Below are 21,489 nucleotides of genomic sequence, written 5' to 3'. Positions count from 1 at the left end.
AGTCTCTTCTCTCTCTTACCAATACCCTTTCTCTGTAAAACTTTCTCCTTCCCTCTCTCTATACCATTTTCTCTCTCCTAGACACGCCCCCCACCCACCCTCTGTCTCTAAGTGCTATTGGCTTTAAAGGGCAGCAGATCAGCAACAGATTAATACTGCATTTTGGGGCCATTTGTCTCTGCTGCTCCTGACTCTAACACCCTCCTCTCACCTCCTCCCCCCTCTGCCCCACCTCCATCTCACCTCCTCCCCCTCTGCCCCACCTCACCTCCTCCCCCCTCTGCCCCATCTCCATCTCACCTCCTCCCCCCTCTGCCCCATCTCCATCTCACCTCCTCCCCCCTCTGCCCTACCTCTCCCCCACCTCTCCCTCACCTTCTCCCCCCTCTGCCCCACCTCTCCCTCACACCTCCCCCCTCTGCCCCACCACCTCCCCCCTCTGTCCCACCCCCTCCCCCCTCTGCCCCACCCCTCCCCCCTCTGCCCCACCACCTCCCCCCTCTGCCCCACCACCTCCTCCCCCCTCTGCCCCACCTTCCCCTCTTGCCTCCCTCCTACCCACCCCTCTGCCCCACCACCTCCCCCCTCTGCCCCACCTCTTGTCTCATCTCCACCCACCACCCCCTCTCACTTCCTCCGTCTCACCCCACACCTTCCTGCCATCCCCAGCCGCTGCTGCCCATCTGTGACACCCCCCCCACCTTTCAATGGAGACGAATTACCCACTCTGTTGCTAGGAGATTAGAGTCGTCACGGTAACCTGTGCCTTGACAAAGTGGTTGTGATTGGTGACCAATGCACTTGAGGGCAGGGTCATCTCTCTCTGTGTTTAAAACAGAGCACGTTTTGTGAGTGTCACTGTGCATATCAGAGGTTGTATGTCAGCAGGTTCTTTGTGTGCAATTTTTTTTTATCAGGGCAGGGTTAGGTCCTGGCTATATGACACTGATCCTGGCAGACAGAGATTGGCGAGGGCCACATAGGGAAGTGACTACTGTGAGACCGGAGAAACCTTTTACTGGCCGCCTCCGGACACTGATGAATGGACACGGGCTGTTATCGAACGCTACCCTAATCAGCCCAACGATCCAACAGCAACAACATTTTTCAATTTTGTCCCAACTCATAAGGGGCGGGCCATCAGCCACGTCAGGTTTCATTGGCCCAGCCCTCTGTCACTTGGAATAGACCATGATTAGGTACATTACCAGATGATCAAACACAAGGTGCTGATCTGGGGGGGGAAGGGTGTTTAGGGCTCAGGTGCGGAGGAAGGGTTGTGTGTGTGCGCGTGGATGGGTGTGTAGGGCTCAGGTGCGGAGGAAGGGTTGTGTGTGTGCGCGTGGATGGGTGTGTAGGGCTCAGGTGCGGAGGAAGGGTTGTGTGTGTGCGCGTGGATGGGTGTGTAGGGCTCAGGTGTGGAGGAAGGGTTGTGTGTGTGCGCGTGGATGGGTGTGTAGGGCTCAGGTGTGGAGGAAGGGTTGTGTGTGTGCACGTGGATGGGTTTGAAGTAGGATGGAAATGGAAAAAGTATGTGTGTAGGGTTAGTGACACATGGGGCAAAAACGGAAAAATACAAATGAAGAGGAATATTTGATATTGACAGTTTGACATTCCATCTCTGTAGGGTTGTCAAGAGATGTAAAATGTAAAACAGCCATAAAATAAGTTTGTCAATTTTGTTTTTGTCTCCCTCCATTACACACATACAGATGTAACAGACACAGGGTACAAGACTCTCCATCCGAACGGGAAATATCAAGTGTGAAAATGTGAAATTTCATCGCCTAGAAAGCCAGTCACCTGCCCAGCCTGGGATGTTGACTAATGTGACAGAAAATTAACAATTAAAAATATCACACAAGCCTGGAGCATCGGGCGACGCAGTGCAGCTCGTTCACAATTCACTAGACACCCTAATTGCTTTGTAGAACATTTGGGTTGAAGTTTTGTTTTGTAGGTAAGGAGCGCATCGATGCACACTGGAAATTGAGTTAGAAATTACTGCTCTGCAACAGACTTACCATGAATACACAGTATATCTGAACTGTACACACACCCACCCCTTTGAGGACCGTGAAGCAGCATTTCCTTTCAGAAGGAAACTGACTATAGGCCCTGGAGGAATGAAACGGGTTGTGTGCGGCGTGTGCAATGCTCAGGTATTACCCAGCGTGCCCGTTAATAAGGTCAAACAAACACTTACTGTACAGTTTGAATATCACGCTTTCTGTACGAGTGTGCATGGTGCATGTGTTAAGAGTGCCATATGAATATCATTAGGTCTCTGTACTACTGCAGAGTAGGGACTCATATCATCTCACAGCTTCACTGGCTTAGAAAACGCGGCAGGTAGCCGCGCGGTTAAGAGCGCTGAGCTAGTAACCGAAAGGTTGCTGGTTTGAATCCCCGAGCTGACTAGGTAAAATAAATCTGTTGAAGTGCCTTTAATTGCTCCTGAAAAACCGCTCTGGATAAGAGCGTCTGTTAAATCCCTGAGAGGACGGGCTGGCTAGGTCTTTGGTTAAAGTGGGCTGCAGGACAGGAGTGGAGGGGGACCGATGCCGTCTTATTTGAGCCTTCACCTGTTTTCCCCACTTACCAATTTACGTGCTGCACAGTATTCCTACCTGCCCCAAATTGACACACAGAAGCACACACAGGTCCTGCTGCTGACAGGTAAATCCGTGGCGTGTTTAATAACAGATGAATACCCCCGATTACCCCCCCTTTAAATTAGTACAGCTCACCTGGCAGAACTGACTGGGTGCTGCTGGTCACCAGCTCAGGAGTAGTGTAGCAGGAAGAAATACACCAACAACAAAAATAACTCATCAGCATACACAAACCAAGGCGCGTGTTCAGTCTGCTGGCCTGTCTTTGTGAGAGGGGAAGTGACTTTAGCCAGCAACCATGATACATTGTCAGAATGCCCAAATCACAGTCCAGTCAGCACTCTGCCAGACCTGACACACACTTTAATAAGCTAGGTAGCCTACACACATGCAGCCCCCCTCCCTGTCAAGGGAGAAATACTCCCAGAGCTTAAGACATCTCTAAGCAGTGTGTGAGAGCGAAATAGATGGGAAACACTCCTCACACCACTTCAAATACAGAAATTACTTTTTCGTAGGTTAGAACTCACGGGGAAGGTTAGTAAAATTAAGCAGTAGGAGACTGCTTAGGAAAAGGGCTAGCAAACAGAGTTAGAGGGGAGAAAGGTTGACTCACCATGACAAGGGTTTGGACTATAGAATACTGTCCAGCCATCCCTACCACAGAAGACCCGGGATTTCAAACTCACAACATGCCTCAGAAGCACAGACAACACCATGTTACTGACCCAGAAAAGCTACATCTTGGCAATATAGCACAGAGTTTCTAAACCCAGAGGTGCAACATCGCGAGACTTCAGGATACGATTGCAAAGCAGACCAGGCCGGAGTTTGAGAAGTCAATAAGAGAAGTGAAAAATGATTCCTTAGTTCATCCTCACAACCTAGTCGGGCTAATGTCGGGCTTATCGAAGGCGTGCCTTAGATTTGACAGCCTGCATATGTGCAGTTTGGCATGAGACGGCCGTTAGACCCGATTGTGTTTATGTGCATGAGTTCAGCTAGCCAATGTCACCTCCAAGTGTGATCAGGGATTTCCATTGGAGAAGCAGTTAAGGCCGAGCTTCATACTGTACTGTCTGACTATAGTTTCAGGATTTCTTTTAACGCAGATTCTTTTGAATCTCAAAATCAGACAAACATTGTGCATCTTAAACTGTGGACATTAAATGAAGGGGATGAATATATTGAACTGGTTTCATCTCCAAGGGAGCTCATTTTAGATGTTACAACACCCTCTACAGGGCTGATAGCACAGGACATCTGGTGAGGCATCCAAAAGCCAACTACACTGAACAAAAATACAACTAAAAAATTAGATTGAGTTACAGTTCATAAGGAAATTAGTCAATTGAAATAAATTCATTAGGCCCTCAACTATGGATTTCACATGACTGGGAATACAGATATGCATGTTAGAATTCATTTTAAAAAGTAGTGTTGGATTAGAAAACCAATCAGTATCTGGTGTGACCACCGTTTGCCCCCTGCAGCGTGACATCTCCTTAGCATCGAGTTGATCAGGTTGTTTGTGGCATGTTGTCCCACTGTTCAATGGCTGTGCAAACTAGTTTTTTTATTGGCGTGAACTTGCGGTCATAAACCTCAATTCAGATCCAAAACATGCACAAAGGTGACATTTCTGGTGAGTATGCAGGCCATGGAGGAACTGGGACATGTTCAGCTTTCAGGAATTGTGTACAGATCCTTGCATTATCATGCTGAAACGTGATGGCGGCAGTTGAATGGCACGACAATGGGCCCCAGGATCTCATCACGGCATCTCTGCATTCAAATTGCAATTGGAAAAAATGCAATTGTTCATAGCTCTGCATGCCCATACCATAACACCATGGGGCACTCTTCACAATGTTGACATCAGCAAATCACTGACCCACGACAACAAACTAGGTCTGCCGGTTACAGTTGAAACCAGGATTAATCCTTGAAGAGCACACACCTCCAGCGTGCCAGTGGCCATCGAAGGTGAGCATTTGCCCACTGACATCAGTTGATGCCGAACTGCAGTCAGGTCAAGACCCTGGTGAGGACAACGAGCACGCAGATGAACTTCCTAGGGACGTTTTGACAGTTGGTGCAGAAATTCTTTGGTTGTGCCAACCCAGATTCATCAGCTGGATGTGGTCCTGGGCTGGAATGGTTACACGTGGTCGTGAGGCCGGTTGGACGTACTGCCAAATTCTAAAACGATGTTGGCGGCTCTGGACATTCCTGCAGTAGCACGTCAATTGCATGCTCCCTCAACTTGAGACATCTGTGGCATTGTGTTGTGTGACAAAACCGCACATTTTAGAGTGGCCTTTAGTCCCCAGCACAAGGTGCACCTGTTTAATGATCATGGTTTAATTAGCTCCTTGATATGCCACATCTGTCAGGTGGATGGATTATCTTTGCAAAGGAGAAACGCTTGAATTGAGAAATAGGCTTTGTGCATATTGAACATTTCTGGGATCTTTTATTTCAGCTCATAGGACCAACACTTTACATGTTTATATTTTTGTTCAGTATAGATCGTCACTCATAACAGAAGACATCTAGGCCAGAGGCTGGTGGGAGGAGCTATAAGACAGGCTCATTGTCATGGCGGAATGGAAGCGTCAAATGTGGTTTCATATGTTTGATACCATAGCAGCCATCACAATAAGTCTTACAGCACTTTCCACCAGCCTCTTCTAAGCCTACTGAAGTTAATGCTGAAGGAAAGCCCAGGGATAACCTTAAGAAACCAAAGCACATTTCAACAAAAATTACTTGGACATTCCAGGATTTCAAAGGGCACCAACCACCAAGTCAATAAACCATCAAGTTAGTTCTTAAAAATAAAAAAATTGATACTTGGAATACTTTAAAAAGTGAGCCTATACAACACTCGGCCTCCCTTGCTAACCTTATAGCACAGTTTAATCGTGCAAATTATTATTATTTTTTTAAAAGTATAATTTAAAAACCTTTCCTAGTATGATTGCAGGTAAACCGATTCACATACAAAGGAACAAAATGTAAGGTACAAGTTAGAATTCAAGAATGAGATATTGCATTAAGACAACATTCTGTTTTGGACAAGACTCATTCACTAGTAACACCAGTTGGTCCGCAATAGAGGGTATGTCAATAAAATAATCCTTTAAGAAAACATGGCTCAGTCATTTTAAAAAGACCGATGGGGACGCAGAGAGAATTCCAACAGAACCACATAAAAATACCTTTCTACGCCACCAGTTAATCAGAGGTTTGAGAAGCACATCAGGAACAGTAGCAAACAGTCTTTTGAGTGGTTTCCCAGACAAAGATTAAGCCTAGCCATGGAATAAAAAGCACTTGAAAGGACAAGGCTTAATCTTTGTCTGGGAAACAGCCCCTTTGTGCGTGTGTGTGGAAGTGGTGTGTCAGGGCTCCATGTGTTCCTGGTCACACGACGACTCTGACAGACTGCTGAAGAATCCCTCATCCCGGATGCGAATGTTGCCGTCAGAATTTTTACAGGTGCTGCAGTCAAAGGGTAGAGGGCTGGGGCTCTGGGGGACCCCAGAGTCATGGCTGTGGCCCAGACTTGACGTGGTGCTGGTGAGGCTGAAAGTACGGAATAAAAAGGTCAGAGGTCATGTCGGCTTGCGTCGTTTCTCCGACAGCAGCTGATATCAAATCATGCATTTTTTCATAGACAATCGCTGTTGAGAGTCAATGGATGTCATTGAAAAACAGTCTTAATCTGTAAAATTTAGTACGAAATCTGTAGCTTCTTGATATGCCACACCAGTTAGGTGAGTTCATACCGTTACTTACCTTTCACAGTCTGAGTTGAAGTACACCTTGCTGCCCTTCTCTATGGGGAAGCGTGTGCGGTGACAGTCACTACACATCTGGATGGCCTGTGCCACTGTGTAGCGTGTCCGACCCAAGACACATGCCTCCATCTTGGTCATACTCAGCTGGGATTGGAGGAACAGGTGCACTCTACTGTCAGACAGCAGCAGGGGGTCCTGGAGGATACTGGGGACGAGGAGAAAAAGATTAATTTGTTGGCTAATTAATGAACAGTAGATACATACAACTATCAAGAACACCACACAAGCCGTATTTTCAGTTTGTTTTTGAAGTTATCAGTGCTCCAGGTTACAAAGTGTGGTAGGAGATTAAGTGAATTGTTATTCTAAGCTCTGGTACCCTATGCCAAAGCTCTATGACAGGAGAAACTAGGCGAAAATGAGATCAACATTGTAATCAGTACATAAATGGCTTCTGTTTCAAGTGGAGTGGAGGAAATTAATGAAGTTGCTGGTAAAAGCCACTGGATGGCGTTTGGTGCCATAAATATAACATCTTATACAGGGCAAGCAGAGGCTTTACAAAATAAATGTCAGAGGAAAATCTGAATTCATGTGATGGAATTATATTGCTATTCATTTGGGATAAAAATATCCCCCCAAAAATGATTCGTAATGTACAAAAGGGGATCTACACCAGATTGCTATGGACTCTGACCAGTGGTGTAAAGTACTTAAGTAGTACATGAAAGTATCTTTACTTTCATTTTTTTTGTATCAGTACTTTGACAACTCTATACATTCTCCCGACACCTAAAAGTGCATTACAGTTTGAATGCTTAGCAGGACAGAAATGGTTCAATTCACACATAAGAACATTCCTGGTCTTCTACTGGCTCTGATACATTTTGTTTGTACATTTTGTTGTTGGAGCGTGCCCCTGGCTTTCCCTTAAATTTAAAAAACAAGAAAATGGTGCCATCTGCTTTGCTTAAAGGAATTTGAAATGATTTACACTTTTGATACTTCAGTACATTTGATACTTAAGTATATTTTAAACCAAATACTTTGACTTACTCAAGTAGTATTTTACTGGGTGACATTGACTTGTCATTTTCTATTAACGCATCTTTGCTTTAGTATGGTAATGGGTATTTTCCCACCACTGCAACTAACCGACATTTCATTTTTGGGTTATTAAACTAATTGACCAACTTCAGTTCAATTACTTGAATTCCATTTAGTTTGTGAGGCCAATGCTGAGCGAGAGATATCAAGTCAGGGGCTATGTGGGACACACGCCTGAAGGGAGTTGTAGTTTTCATTAAGCAAATATTCAACCTAATTCAGCGTAGAAATGTGGTAATTAACTACAATGACCATAATCCATTTGAACCTGATCCAACATCTCTGGAGAGACCTGCAAATAGCTGTGCAGCGACACTCCCCATCCAAGCTGAGAGCTTGAGGGGATCTGCAGAATAGAATGGGAGAAACTCAAACACAGGTGTGCCAAACTTGTAGTGTCATACCCAAGAAGATTTGAGGCTGTAGTTGCTGCTTCATCAAAGTACTGATTAAAGGGTTTGAATACTTATGCAATATTAGGTTTTTATTTTTAATACATTTACAAAAATGTAAAAACCTGTTTTTGCTTTGTCATTATGGGGTATTGTGTGTACATTCCATCAATTTTAGAATAAGGCTGTAAAGTAACAAAATGTGGATAAAGTCAGGGCTCTGAATACTTCCAGAATGCACCGTATAGCTGTTCTCGTCTGGCTGCTACTGCCTGAGATGGTGACTTTAAGGAATGAAAAGTAATCAATTAGAAACTAAGTCATATTATTTTATGTCATATAAGTTCATGTTCACCATTTTTGGCTCCATTTCCATTAGAAAGCTCAACTCATTGTAATGTCATTTCATAATGTATTTTTTTAAATTCTAACCTTAAATCAAAAGCCGTGATTTTTTTCAAATCTAAACAACTTCCAAAAGCACTAATTGTTCATCACTATTGACCGGACAACCACTTGAGGTAGGAAAACATCTGACAAACTGACTTTGGTTGCATCAGACCCATAGATGGGCTGTCTGGATCATCCCATCAAACCTTTTGAACATGCACAACCTGGCAGCCATTCATAAGGCTGAGGAGAGGAATAAACAAGGACACTCACATCTCTAGAAACTCCCGCAGGCCATTCATCCTCTGGTTGACCTTGTAGGGGTTTTTCATACTGAAGAAAGGGTTCCGGGGAGGCAGTTTGGGCAACTCTCTGGAAAGGGACAACAGTGGCTTTCAATGTGGCACTGTCATAGGATGCCACCTTTCCAACAAGTCTGCCCTGCTAGAGCTGCACCTGTCAACAGTAAGTGCTGTTATTGTGAAGCGGAAACGTCTAGGAGCAACAACAGCTCAGCTGCGAAGTGGTAGGCCACAAGCTCACAGAACAGGAATGCCAAGTGCTGAAGAGCATCTATCCTCGGTTGCAACACTCACTAGAGTTTCAAACTGCCTCTGGAAGCAACGTCGGCAGAATAACTGTTCGCTGGGAGCTTCATGAAATGGGTTCCCATGTCCGAGCAACAGCACACAAGCCCAAGATCACCATGCACAATACCGAGTGTTGGTTGGAGTGGTGTAAGCTTGTCATCATTGGATTTTGGAAATGCATTCTCTGGAGTGATGAATCAGGAGAATGCTACCTGCCCCAACGCAGTGCAAACTAACGTTTGGTGGAGGAATAATGTTCTGGGACTGTTTTTCATGGTTGGGGAGAGGCCCTTAGTTCCAGTGAAGGGAAATTTTAACACTACAGCATACAATGACATTCTAGACCATTCTGTACCTCCAACTGTGGGAGCATGACAATGCCCCCGTGCACAAAGCGAGGTCCATACATAAATTGTTTGTCAAGATCAGTGTGGAAGAACTTCACAGGCCTGCAAAGCCCTGACATCAACCCCATCAAACACCTTTCGAATGAATTGGAATGCCGACTGCGAGCCAGGCCTAATCACTCAACATCAATGGCAGACCTCACTAATGCTCGTGGCCGAATGGCAGCAATGTTTCTACACTAATGAAAAGCCTTCCCAGAAGAGTGGAGGAAGTTATAGCAGCAAAGGGGCGACTAACTGCATATTAATGCTCATGATTTTGGAAAGAGATGTGGACACCTGCGAACACCACATTACCAAAAGTATGAATAGTCAACCCCTGAAAGACAAGTGCATACATCCTTGCAGGAGTGATCAAATGATGCAGTGAAGAGGGCCTACAGTGAACTATCACTATGGATTATACGTACATGAGCATAGTGTTGTCCTGCAGACGCTGCCGGAGCCAAACAAACTCACTGTATCGCCTCCGCACAGAGGAAGTCTTCTTCCTAAAACACATGCTATTGGTCTTAACACAGGAAGAAGGTAAATCAAATTAGCAGAGGGTTTATAGCCAATATTACCCCACTTCAGATTGTCATGAAGTTAGAAGTTGCCAATAAATACACAGCTTCCTCAATCTCTCAGAAGCTGAAGATGTTACTGTTTAATGATGTTCATCAAGTGAAGCGTGCTGTGCAGTAGTACTCACATGTAAACAGATCTCATAGTCAACGTGCGTGTGCCAGAAGTCATCTTTGTGGAATTGTGGCTCCTGGACCCAGACACTGACAAACTCCTGAAAAGAACAGTGTTCAGAGGGGAACTGTGTGGCAATTGTTTTGCTCAAGAGCAATGAAGTCACAGGAGAGGAAACATTTCAGCAGAAATGTTACCCAACCTGTCAAAGTGTGATTTTTTTTAGTTGTGCTTTTCTATAAACCAATTTCTGTGTTCATGCAAGTGACTGAACGAATCCTCACTATCAGTATCTGCAATTTGGCAGTATGCCCAGAACCTTGTTTAGAGAAAGGAATCTCAGTTTCAACGTCCCAGCTTAAAGAAACCTTGAGGTATTGGTCAGTCACATGAGTACAGCAAACATTATGAATGATAAGCTAGATCATGCAAATTTAACTTGTCAGTATTTAAGGGAACTAACGGGACTGCCATGTTAGAGCTCACTTCAGACCGGTACTTTATACACTGAAGTTTGACTGACCTCCAGCTTGCTGACAAAGAGTATTCATTTAAGACAGACTTGGTGTGCGGTGTAATAATTTTCACAACAAGGAAAAACTAAACAGTATAGGTTTAATAGAGAGTTAACGTCCACCAGCTCCGCCTTCATCCTTGACAACTACAGCATGTGCAGGCTTTCCAGACCAGCACTAAAACCCAATAAGGTGTATTAGCTCTGGGCCAAGAACAAAAGTCAGCACATCCTATAGCTCTCCATGAGCAGGATTAGAGAGTCATGACAGGTCTATCACTTGCCTGTTTCATTAGACTGTCAATCTCCATCGTAGACTGGAATCTGGGGGAGATGGGACAGAACCGCATTCAGTCAATTGGCAAACTGGCAAGAATGAGGTTGTGCTTCTCTAGTAACAGTTTTTCTACAGTTAATTTACTGACAATCAGTTCTATTACGTAAAACCATCAGAGAGAAGAAGAAAAAGGCCATGTTTAGTCAAACACCTTCTCTGGCACACAAAGCCTACCCGACCCTTTCAAGATCCTCTAAACTAGGGCTGAGAATTGCCAGGTATCTCGTGATACGATATCGGGACACTTAGGTGGTGATACAATATGTATGGCGATTCAATTGCAATTTGAAGTACCAAACATATAGCTCAATACATTTCTACTGCAGTGAGACAATAGAAATGAGTTGATCAGTCAGGGAAATAAAAAGCTTAATTATTGGCTCACTACTTAAAAAAAGATTGAGAACAAGATACAGGATAAAAAAAGAGTTTTAGAGCAGGTACAGCCCACTAGCGCTAGCTAACACTAACAGAAAATATTGTTACTTGTTGTCAAAGTATCAATATACTGTCCAAAATAATATCGCAATATGCAAGAGATTTTTCACCCATCCCTACTATAAACCAGGCCGCAGCGTCAACTACTGTTGATTCTCCATGCACCTGGATAAACGACATTCATATGCCAGAATCATTTGGCAACTTTCTGTATTCAACACAATACATCCTGATATTCTGTTGCAAACTTGCAACCATTGACGCCAATGTGCGTCTCAAGTCAGTGGGTTCTCACCAGTCGGGTCAGAAGAGTGCTGTTCAATGCGAATATCAGACCCACAAACCAGCAATACAGGTGTACCCCATGGCAGTGTCCTTTTGCCAGTTCTGTTCACACTCTACACCAACAATTGTACCCCTATAAGAATCAGGATGCGCACAGTAAAATATGCTGATGATACAGCAATCGTTGATTTAATAGGTGACAGTAAGGGATCATAGCTTTCACCTGATCAGTCTACGGCACAGTTTCCCAAAGTCGGTCCTTGGGACAACCCTGGGTGCACGTTTTGGTTTTTGCTGTAGCACTACACAGCTATTCAAATAACCAACTCATCAAGCTTTGATCATGTGAATCAGCTGTGTAGTGCTAGGTCAAAAAACAAATCTGCACCAAGGGAGGCCCTAGGACAGAGTTTGGGAAACCTTGGTCTACGGCACAGAAAGAGCATGTTTTGCAAAAATGTAAAGTTCAGTCAATTGAGTTCTATTCGCAGGCTACAGTAAAATGTTTAACGTGTGCAATGATTTGCCAAAGGAATCTGATTTGAGTGCATTATAGGGTAAACCGTTAAGTGATATGTCAAGGTGCCGATCCATCAGTATTGCGTAACTAATGTTAGGGAATGATTCTAATGGAGAAAGCTGATCAGAGAGCAGCCCTACCTTTATTTTGAATTATCAGTAGCAAAAAACATGATCCAGTGACGCACTCCCAGAACATTCTCACTGCGTGGTGTTTTTGGGAAACGCATGTTACGTCTTCGGCTGTTGTAGGACAGATGCACCTTTAAAAAGAGTTCCATAACTATCAGGAAACCGGGCCCAGATCTGCAAGAGACATGGGGCCCATCCAGACATACCATTTCAATTTCCTCTTTGTATTAAACTATGGCACTATACTTGACTCAAACCTCACCTGGACACCTAACAGAAGTTGAGGACAACTACAGTACCAGTCGAAAGTTGACACCTACTCATTTTACAGATGCACAAACAGCTCTCAAGGACAAACAGCAATCACCAACTCAGAGGCTGCTGCCTACATAGAGAAGTCATTGGCTACTTTAACAGATCACTAGTAACGTCAAACAATGCACTCTAATGTTAACATACCGTAGTCATATCACATGTATATACAGAATGTTATACCATCTATTACACCTTGCCGCTCAGCCATCCATATACAGTTGAAGTCGGAAGTTTACATACGCTTAGGTTGTAGTCATTAAAATTTGTTTGTTAACAAGAGATGTGGCGTGGTTGAGAAACTGTAGTTTTGGCAAGTCGGTTAGGACATCTACTTTGTACATGACAATTGTTTACAGCTTGGAAATAACCAAAAAATGTCATGGCTTTAGAAGCTTGATAGCTAATTGACATAATTTGAGTCAATTGGAGGTATTAAGGCCTACCTTCCAACTCAGTGCCTCTTTGCTTGACATCGGAAAAGCAAAAGAAATCAGCCAAGACATTAGAAAACAATTGTAGACTCCACAAGTCTGGTTCATCCTTGGGAGCAATTTCCAAACACCTGAAGGTACCACATTTATCCATACAAACAATAGCACACAAGTATAAACACCATGGGACCACACAGCAGTCATACCGCTCAGGAAGGAGACGCATTGTCTCCTAGAGAGGAACTTAGTTTAGTGTAAAAAGTGCAAATCAATTCCAGAACAGCAGCAAAGGACCTTGAGAAGATGCTGGAGGAAACAGGTACAAAAGTACCTATATCCACAGTAAAACGAGTCCTATAGCGACATAACCTGAAAGGCCGCTCAGCAAGGAAGCCACTGCTCCAAAACCACCATAAAAAAAGCCAGACTACGGTTGGAAACTGCACATGGGGGCAAAGATCATACTTAAGAAATGTCCTCTGGTCAGATGGACAAACGGTTCTATTTTTGTTTCATCGTTATGTTAAGAAGAAAAGGAAGAAACTTGCAAGCCGAAGAACACCATCCCAACTGTGAAGCACAGAGATGGCAGCATCATGTTGTAGGGGTGCTTTGCTGCAGGAGGGACTGGTGCACATCAAAATAGACTGCATCATGAGGGAGTGAAATGTGGCGGCTATATTGAAGCAACATCAAGACATCAGTCAGGAAGTTAAAGTTTGGTTGCAAATGGGTCTTCCAAATGGACAATGACCCCAAGCATACTTCCAAAGTTGTGGCAAAATGGCTTAAGGACAACAAAGTCAAGGTATTGGAGTGGCCATCAAAAAGCCCTGACCTCAATCCCAGAGAAAATGTGTGGGCAGAACTGAAAAAGCATGTGCAAGCAAGGATGCCTACAAACCTGACTCAGTTTCACCATCTGTCAGGAGGAATGGGCCAGAATTCACCCAATTTATTGTGGGAAGCTTGTGGAAGGCTACCCAAAACATGTGACCCAAGTTAAATGTAAAGGCAATGCTACCAAATACTAATTGTGTAAACTTCTGACCCACTGGGAATGTGATGAAAGAAAGAAATAATTATATTATTCAGACATTTCACATTCTTAAAATAAAGTGGTGATCCTAACTGACCTAAGACAGGGAATTTTCACTAGGATTAAATGTCAGGAATGGTGAAAAACTGAGTTCCTGCATTGGTAAACTTCTGACTTCAACTGTACATATTCTCATTCACCCCTTTAGGTGTGTATTAGGTAGTTGGAGAATTGTTGTTAGATATTACTGTACTGTCAGAACTAGAAGCACAAGCATTTAGCTACACTCACATTACCATCGGCTAACCATGTGTCTGACAAGTTTAGATTTGAAGGGTTTCTTTATTTGTTAACATAAGATTCAACAGACAAACTGAACAAGTTTCACGGACATGTGACTAACAGAAATATTGAGATCCGGGATCGTCGCTGGACATGGCAGAACACTGACATGCCTGTCTTGCAGGATATCAGCCATACTGCTTGTTCTGTAAGTGGTGGCATTATCATGCTGGAGGGTCAAGTCAGGATGAGCCTGCAGGAAGGGTACCACATGAAGATGTCTTCCCTGTAATGCACAGCAAGCGCAGTCCAATGATGCTGTGACACACCGCCCCAGACCATGACGGACCCTCCACCTCGATCCCGCTCCAGAGTACAGGCCTCGGTGTAAGGCTCATTCCATCAACGATAACGATAAGGGCGAATCCGACAATCACCCCTGGTGAGACAAAGCCGCAACTCGTCAGTGACGAGCACTTTTCGCCAGTCCTGTCTGGTCCAGCGACGGTGGGTTTGTACCCATAGGAGACGTTACCAGTGAGGTCAGGTGAGGAACTGCCTTTTACAAGCCCTCACTCCATCCTCTCTCACCCTATTGCAGACAGTCTGAGCACTGATGGAGGGATTGTGCGTTCCTGGTGTAACTCGGGCAGTTGTTGTCATCCTGTACCTGTCCCGCAGGTTTGACGTTCAGATGTACCGATCCTGTGCAGGTGTTACACGTGGTCTGCCAGGACGATCAGCTGTCCGTTTTGTCTCCCTGTAGGGCAGTCTTAGTTTATATTGTAGAATAGTGAAGACATCAAAACTAAGAAATAACATCTGGAATCATGTAGTGACCAAAAATTAGACTAATCAAAATATTTTAGATTCTTCAAAGTAGAGACCCTTTGCAAACGCTTGGCACTCAACCAGCTGAGTTCCCATATATGCTGAGCACTTGTTGGCTGCTTTCCCTTCAGTCGGTGGTCCAACTCAACCCAAACCATGTCAATTTGGTTGAGGTCGGGTGATTGTGGAGGCCAGATCGGATACAGCACTCCATCACTCTCCTTGTTCAAATAGCCCTTCCACAGCCTGGAGGTGTGTTTCAGGTCATTATCCTTCTGACAAACAAAAAGATGTTTCCACTTAGTGGAAACAAGATGGGATGGTGTATCGCTGCAGAATGCTATGGTAGCCATGCTGGTTAAGTGTGCCTTGAATTTTTTTTTTATCAATTAAAAATCACTGACAGTGTCCCCAGCAAAGCACCACCACACCATGGTGGGAACCACACATGCTCTCTGTCTGTTCACCTACTCTGCATCACAAAGACACGGAGGTTGGAACCAAAAATCGCAAATTTGGACTCACACCAGAAGGACAGACTTCCAGTCTATTGTCCATTGCTCATGTTTCTTGGCCCATGCAAGTCTTCTTATAGGTGTCCTTTAGTAGTGGTTTCCTTGCAGCAATTCAACCATGAAGGCCTGATTCACAGTCTCCTCTGAACAATTGATGTTGAGATGTGTCTTACTTGAACTCTGAAACATTTATTTGGGCTGCAATTTCTGAGACTGGTAACTAATGAATGTATCCTCTGCAGCAGAGCCAACAACAAGGTCTTCCTTTCCTGTGGCAGTCCTCATGAGAGCAAGTTTCATCATAGCACTTGACAGTTTTTGCGACGGCACTGAAATTTTCCAGATTAAGACATGAAGGTCAAAGTAATGGACTGTCATTTATCTTTGCTTATTTGAGCTGTTCTTGCCAAAATATGGACTTGGTCTTTCACCAAATAGGGCTAGCTTCTATTGATCACCCCTACCTTGTCACAACAACTGGTTGGCTCAAACGCACGAGGGAAAGAAATTCCACAAATTAACAAGGCACACCTGTAAATTGAATTGCATTTCAGGTGACTACCTGATGAGGCTGGTTGACAGAATCCCAAGAGTGCAAACCTGGTAAGTATTTTTTTTTATTTCACCAGGTAGGTAAGATAATGAGGTAAGGAAATAAATAGGCCATGGTGGCAAAGTAATTACAATATAGCAAGTAAAACACTGGAATGGTAGATTGGCAGAAGATTAATGTGCAGGTAGAGATAGTGGGGTGCAAAGGAGGAAAAAAGCAAAATAAATACCAGTATGGGGATGAGGTAGATAGATAGATGGGATGTTTACAGAGGGGGTATGTACAGGTGCAATGATCTGTAAAATCAGTGGTGTTCGTTTGGTTAGCATGGAAGCACACTTCATGGAGTGGCACGGGTGGGGTTAAGGATTGCCACTGACCGCACACCCCCACGCAACAGTCAGGCTGCCGATACGCATTGACTACATCCCACAGTGACCGTATGCACATATACCAACCAGAAGCCATGGATTACAGGCAACATCTGCACAGAGCGAAAAGGCGAGAGCTCCCACTGTCAAGGAGCGGGGACACTAACAAGAATTCCTGCTGGGCTCTGACGAATCATCAAAACAGGTAAAGCATCAATACAGGACTAAGAGCAAAAATCCTACTACACCGGTTCTGATGCTTGGATGTGGCAGGGCTTGCAAACTATTACAGATTACAAAAAGGGAAACCCAGCTGCACCAGTGACGCGAGCCTACCAGCCTCTATGCTCATGTCGAGGCGAGCAACACTGAACCATGCGTGAGCATACCAGCTGTTTTGGAAGACGCATCACGCTCTCCGTACCCGATGTGATTAAGACCTTTAAATAGGTTATCATTCAGAAAGCCAGAATGCTTACTCTGCGCATGAGCTGACCAGCTAACAAGTGTCTTCACAGACATTGTCAACCTCCCTGACCAAGTCTGTAATACCTACGTGTTTCAAAACCACCATAGTCCCTGTTCCCATCTGCAATCATGAAACTCTTTAAAAAAAAGGAACCATCTTCCCAGACACCTTGAAACCACGCCAATTCGCATACCGCCCCAACAGATAACGCATTCTACACTGCCCCTTCCCACTCAGTGTTCTACACCACAATGCCCTCCAAACTCATCCCTAAGCTTGGCACCCTGGGACTTGAACACCTCCCTCTGCAAATGGATCCTGGACTTCCTGATGGGCTGCCCCCAGGTTATGAGGGTCAGCGTGGCAGATGAGTTGTTGCCCCCTCAGTAGTGTGCTTAATACTCCTCCTGGACTCTGTTCACCTATGACTGCGTGGCCGCGCACAACGCCAACATCATTACGTTTGACAACACAATAGTGATATAGGCCTGACAACCGACGATGAGACAGACCTGGCAGTGTTGACAACCTCTCCCTCAATGTCAGCAAGACAAAGCAGCGGATCATGGTCAAGAGGAATTGTATTAGTCACATGCGCCAAACACTACAGTGAAATGCTTACTTACGAGCCCCTAACCAACAGTGCAGTTTCAAAAAAAAAAAATGGAATAATAGGAGAAAACAAATAAAGCGCAGGAGTAAAAATCATAAAAAAACATACACAGGAGGTGCCGGTACAGAGTCAATGTGTGGGGGCAGCGGTTAGTTGAGGTAGTATGTACATGTAGGTAGAGTTATTAAAGTGACTATGCATAGAAGACAAGAGTGGAGAGGGGAGGGGCAATGCAAATAGTCTGGGTAGCCATTTGACTAGATGTTCAGGAGTCTTATGGCTTGGGGGTAGAAGCTGTTTAGAAGCCTCTTGGACCTAGACTGGAGAGGGGAGGGGCAAAGTGTATTTCAGGGCTAGCGTTTAACAGAGTACACTGCCCAGTATTACATAATTAGGAGATTGGACACCATGTTAATCATGACAACTAAAAAAAAATATATATACACTGCGAGATTTGGCAAAATACAGACAAACGTATATTTTCCTATAGGAAACAATGGGACAACCTCAGCGTTCCATGAGTAATTGTTGTTTACATTTCAACTACCAGCAACGTGGGCAGGTCTCATTTCCAACAATAGCAAAGCAGGCCTTGTGACGTAGTACAATGGGCTGGGAATAGAACTTTCAGAAGGCGAGATGGTGCCACAGTGATCAATAGCACTAATAGCTGGCGGGGGAGGGGGAATTCCCTAAAGCCTGTTTTTTCATGATTACTTAAACTACATCAAGCAGTTGGGACATAAAATAATATTATGAAACTGGGCTACATGCCAGATGAAATGAACTAGCTTTTATCATGAAATGAACGAGCTTTTATCAGAAATAAAATTGTTAAAAATGTAATGTGTTCAGCCTAGCTTCGGTTGACCCTAAAAGGCTAGGGCCAGCTCTGACTACATGTGTGGGTATGGATGTGAAGATCCTTGAACCACTGCAGCCCCTCATGAGTTCCTTTTGAGGCCCAACCCTAGGCTGAAACGAAATTGAGGAAGCCGATGTTAGACCGCCTGCAATAAACACATTTTGCAAACAGAGACAAATGGCCACGCTCTTGAAATACAGAACAATACTGGAGAAATGGTGATTGCATTCCACAGGTTTGTTTGGCATTTGAACCGTTGCAAACGCACCAGAGTCAATACATGGGAAACTTTACTTTTTCACAACATTAAAAGCATGTTTATCTTTAATAAAAGGCAAAGTACGCCTACGTGTCTTACCTTTTGTATCGGATTATTTATCCTTTCAGCTGGCAATTCGTTAGTGCCGCATGAGCAGGCTATTCTTCACTGAGTGCTCTATTTCGCGGGTCTGCCGGCTGCAGTTCGTTTGAATATGATAATGAGGCGCGCGCTCTGTTTCCTTTCGTACGTACACGCTCCTGGTCTGAAATTGTGTGATTATTTTGGACCTGTTAAAACTGGTGTAAAACCAAATCGCGCATATAAAAAAAATGTTTTTTTTTAAATAAACAATTATTTTACTGCGCTATAGGAGCGGATGGGTCTTTCTTTGCTGACTTCCCCCCCACAGTATTGTTTACTGGTAAAATAACCGCTGACTTTAGTCAGTTTTAGTTCCAGTGCACACCTACCCCTAATTGCAATTAGCAGATAGTACATTGCAAGATGATTGACAATATGGGGTGCATCTCAATAGTCAAGCTTGCTTCCTCCACTTGTATTATTTTCAATCATTAAGGACAAATTTTATGTTAAAATAACGATTTACCAACGATCATATGCAAAAAAAAAAAAGGATGAGAGCTTCTTTCATATCGCTTCAATCTGTCTGTCCTGTATTTTCAGATCAGTGCAGCTGAAGAAAAAACATTAAAGGAGCCAGGAAGAGGAAGCCATTTAGACTATTGAGGCCACTTATGACAACCACAAGACTTGGATGAAGGCTATAGAAGAACATGTTGACTCTTATTCGTACAATTTAATCTATGGCTGTCCCATGGAGATCCTATTAAATTACTTGAGGGGCTACTCTCTTGCCGGACAGTCTTTATTTCACCGGAGGGCGGTGCCATACGTCGCAGTGGGCGTGGGATTCTATGTGGAACTACAGTCCAATGCGCGTTCACGTTCAACCAAGAACCTCCGCCTGGGACATTTTCATAACTTCTTCGTCGACATCACTATGGTGGGTTTATATTTTATAGTTTATAATTTCAGCTTCATATTATTACACAATTTTTCTTTAGGCTATTTGAACTAAGGATAGCTAGCTGGCAAGTGTCTGGAGCAGTTTTCCCAAAAGTAAACGATGTGTAACGTCAAGTTTCGCTTGCTAGCCAAGAAACAACGTCAATGCCACTGTCAAGCCAATCTACTAAATTTACATGATTGAAATATATGAAACTGATCATGACTATATTTCATCTAATTTCACTGCGATTGGTTAGTCAACATGCAATAATACCTATATACTTTGAATCACAGAGATACATTATTTGGGTTTAGATTAACAAAATCAAATTAACTGAGCCTACCCTTTCCCCCGTGACTGTGATGCAAACCAAAACTAAAGGGAAGTATGATCAGTGATTATGCCTATATACATTGATATTCATGTTATATGTGTGAGTTGTACAGTAGTAGAACTAGCTGCATAAGCTGTATGTGAGTGAGCATCTCTCTCTCTCTCTTTCACACAGTCCTCTCAATTCAGATCAAGGGGCTTTATTGGCATGGGAAACATATTTGAACATTGCCAAAGCAAGTGAGGTAGATAATATACAAAAGTAAAATAAACAATAAATATGAACAGTAAACATTACACTCACAGAAGTTACAAAATAATAAAGACATTACAAATGTCATATTATGTATACAATCGGTATGAAAAAGTTTGGGCACCCCTCTGAGGCTGCATAATAATTTACTTTGTCGTCACAGAAGCTGATCACAGTGGATTGCCATTCATTTTCTAATAAAAGCTGAGTACTGGGGTATTGTCCAGACAAAGATTTTTAGTGTAGCAATATTAAGTTGTATGAAATTAAATCAGATGTGAAAAATAGGTTATGCAAAAATGTGGGCACCCTTGTCATTCTGATGATTTGAATACCTGTAACTACTTAGCACTGATTAATTGGAACACACAATTGGTTTGGTGAGTTCATTAAGCCTTGAACTTCATAGACAAGTGCATCCAGTCATGAGAAAAGCGATTTAAGGTGGCCAATTGCAAGTTGTTCTCTTTGACTCTCCTCTGAAGAGTGGCAACATGGGGGCCTCAAAACAACTCTCAAATGACCTGAAAACAAAGATTGTTCAACATTATGGTTTAGAGGAAGGCTAGAAAAAGCTATCGCAGAGATTTAAGCTGTCGGTGTCCACTGTGAGGAACATAGTGAGGAAATGGAAGACCACAGGCACAGTTCTTGTTAAGGCCAGAAGTGGCAGGCCAAGTAAAATATCGGAGAGGTAAAGGCGAAGGATGGTGAGAACGGTCAAAAACAGCCCACAGACCACCTTCAAAGACCTACAACATCATCTTACTGCAGATGGTGTCACTGCATCGTTCAACAATTCAGCGCACTTTGCACAAGGAGAAGCTGTATGGGAGAGTGATGCAGAAGAAGCCTTTCCTGCACACACACCACAAACAGTCGCTTGAGGTATGCAAACGCACATTTGGACAAGCCAGCTTCATTTTGGAATAAGGTGCTGTGGATTGATGAAACAAAGATTGAGTTATTTGGTCATAACAAGGGACGTTATGCATGGTGGCAAAAGAACACAGCGTTCCAAGAAAAACACTTGCTACCCACAGTACAATTTGGTATCGGTATCGGTTCCATCATGGGGCGGCAGGGTAGCCTAGTGGTTAGAGCGTTGGGCTAG

At 43.8% G+C, this 21,489-nt stretch overlaps 1 protein-coding gene across 2 annotated transcripts; it reads right to left on the bottom strand.

The window, feature by feature from the left end:
* Positions 1-5,067: 5,067 nt before the first annotated feature.
* LOC110496564 (sorting nexin-10B) lies at positions 5,068-19,589 on the bottom strand. Of its 2 annotated transcripts, XM_021572534.2 has the most exons (7): positions 18,856-19,582; positions 10,787-10,826; positions 10,002-10,088; positions 9,718-9,818; positions 8,584-8,682; positions 6,420-6,626; positions 5,068-6,206 (listed from the first exon to the last, which is right to left on the bottom strand). In XM_021572534.2, exons 2-7 carry the CDS (start codon positions 10,811-10,813, stop codon positions 6,023-6,025), a joined length of 705 nt encoding a protein of 234 aa, XP_021428209.1. In that variant the 5' UTR covers positions 10,814-10,826; positions 18,856-19,582; the 3' UTR covers positions 5,068-6,022. The 2 variants fall into 2 exon arrangements, with proteins under 2 accessions (XP_021428209.1, XP_036809210.1); XM_036953315.1 differs by lacking the exon at positions 8,584-8,682 and having other exon boundaries at positions 18,856-19,589.
* Positions 19,590-21,489: the final 1,900 nt, after the last annotated feature.

Source organism: Oncorhynchus mykiss, chromosome 18, assembly GCF_013265735.2.
Source record: "Oncorhynchus mykiss isolate Arlee chromosome 18, USDA_OmykA_1.1, whole genome shotgun sequence".
Classification (NCBI taxonomy): Eukaryota; Metazoa; Chordata; class Actinopteri; order Salmoniformes; family Salmonidae; genus Oncorhynchus; species Oncorhynchus mykiss.
Note: the sequence above shows the minus strand (reverse complement) of the source record. Positions and strands in the feature narration are given on the sequence as shown.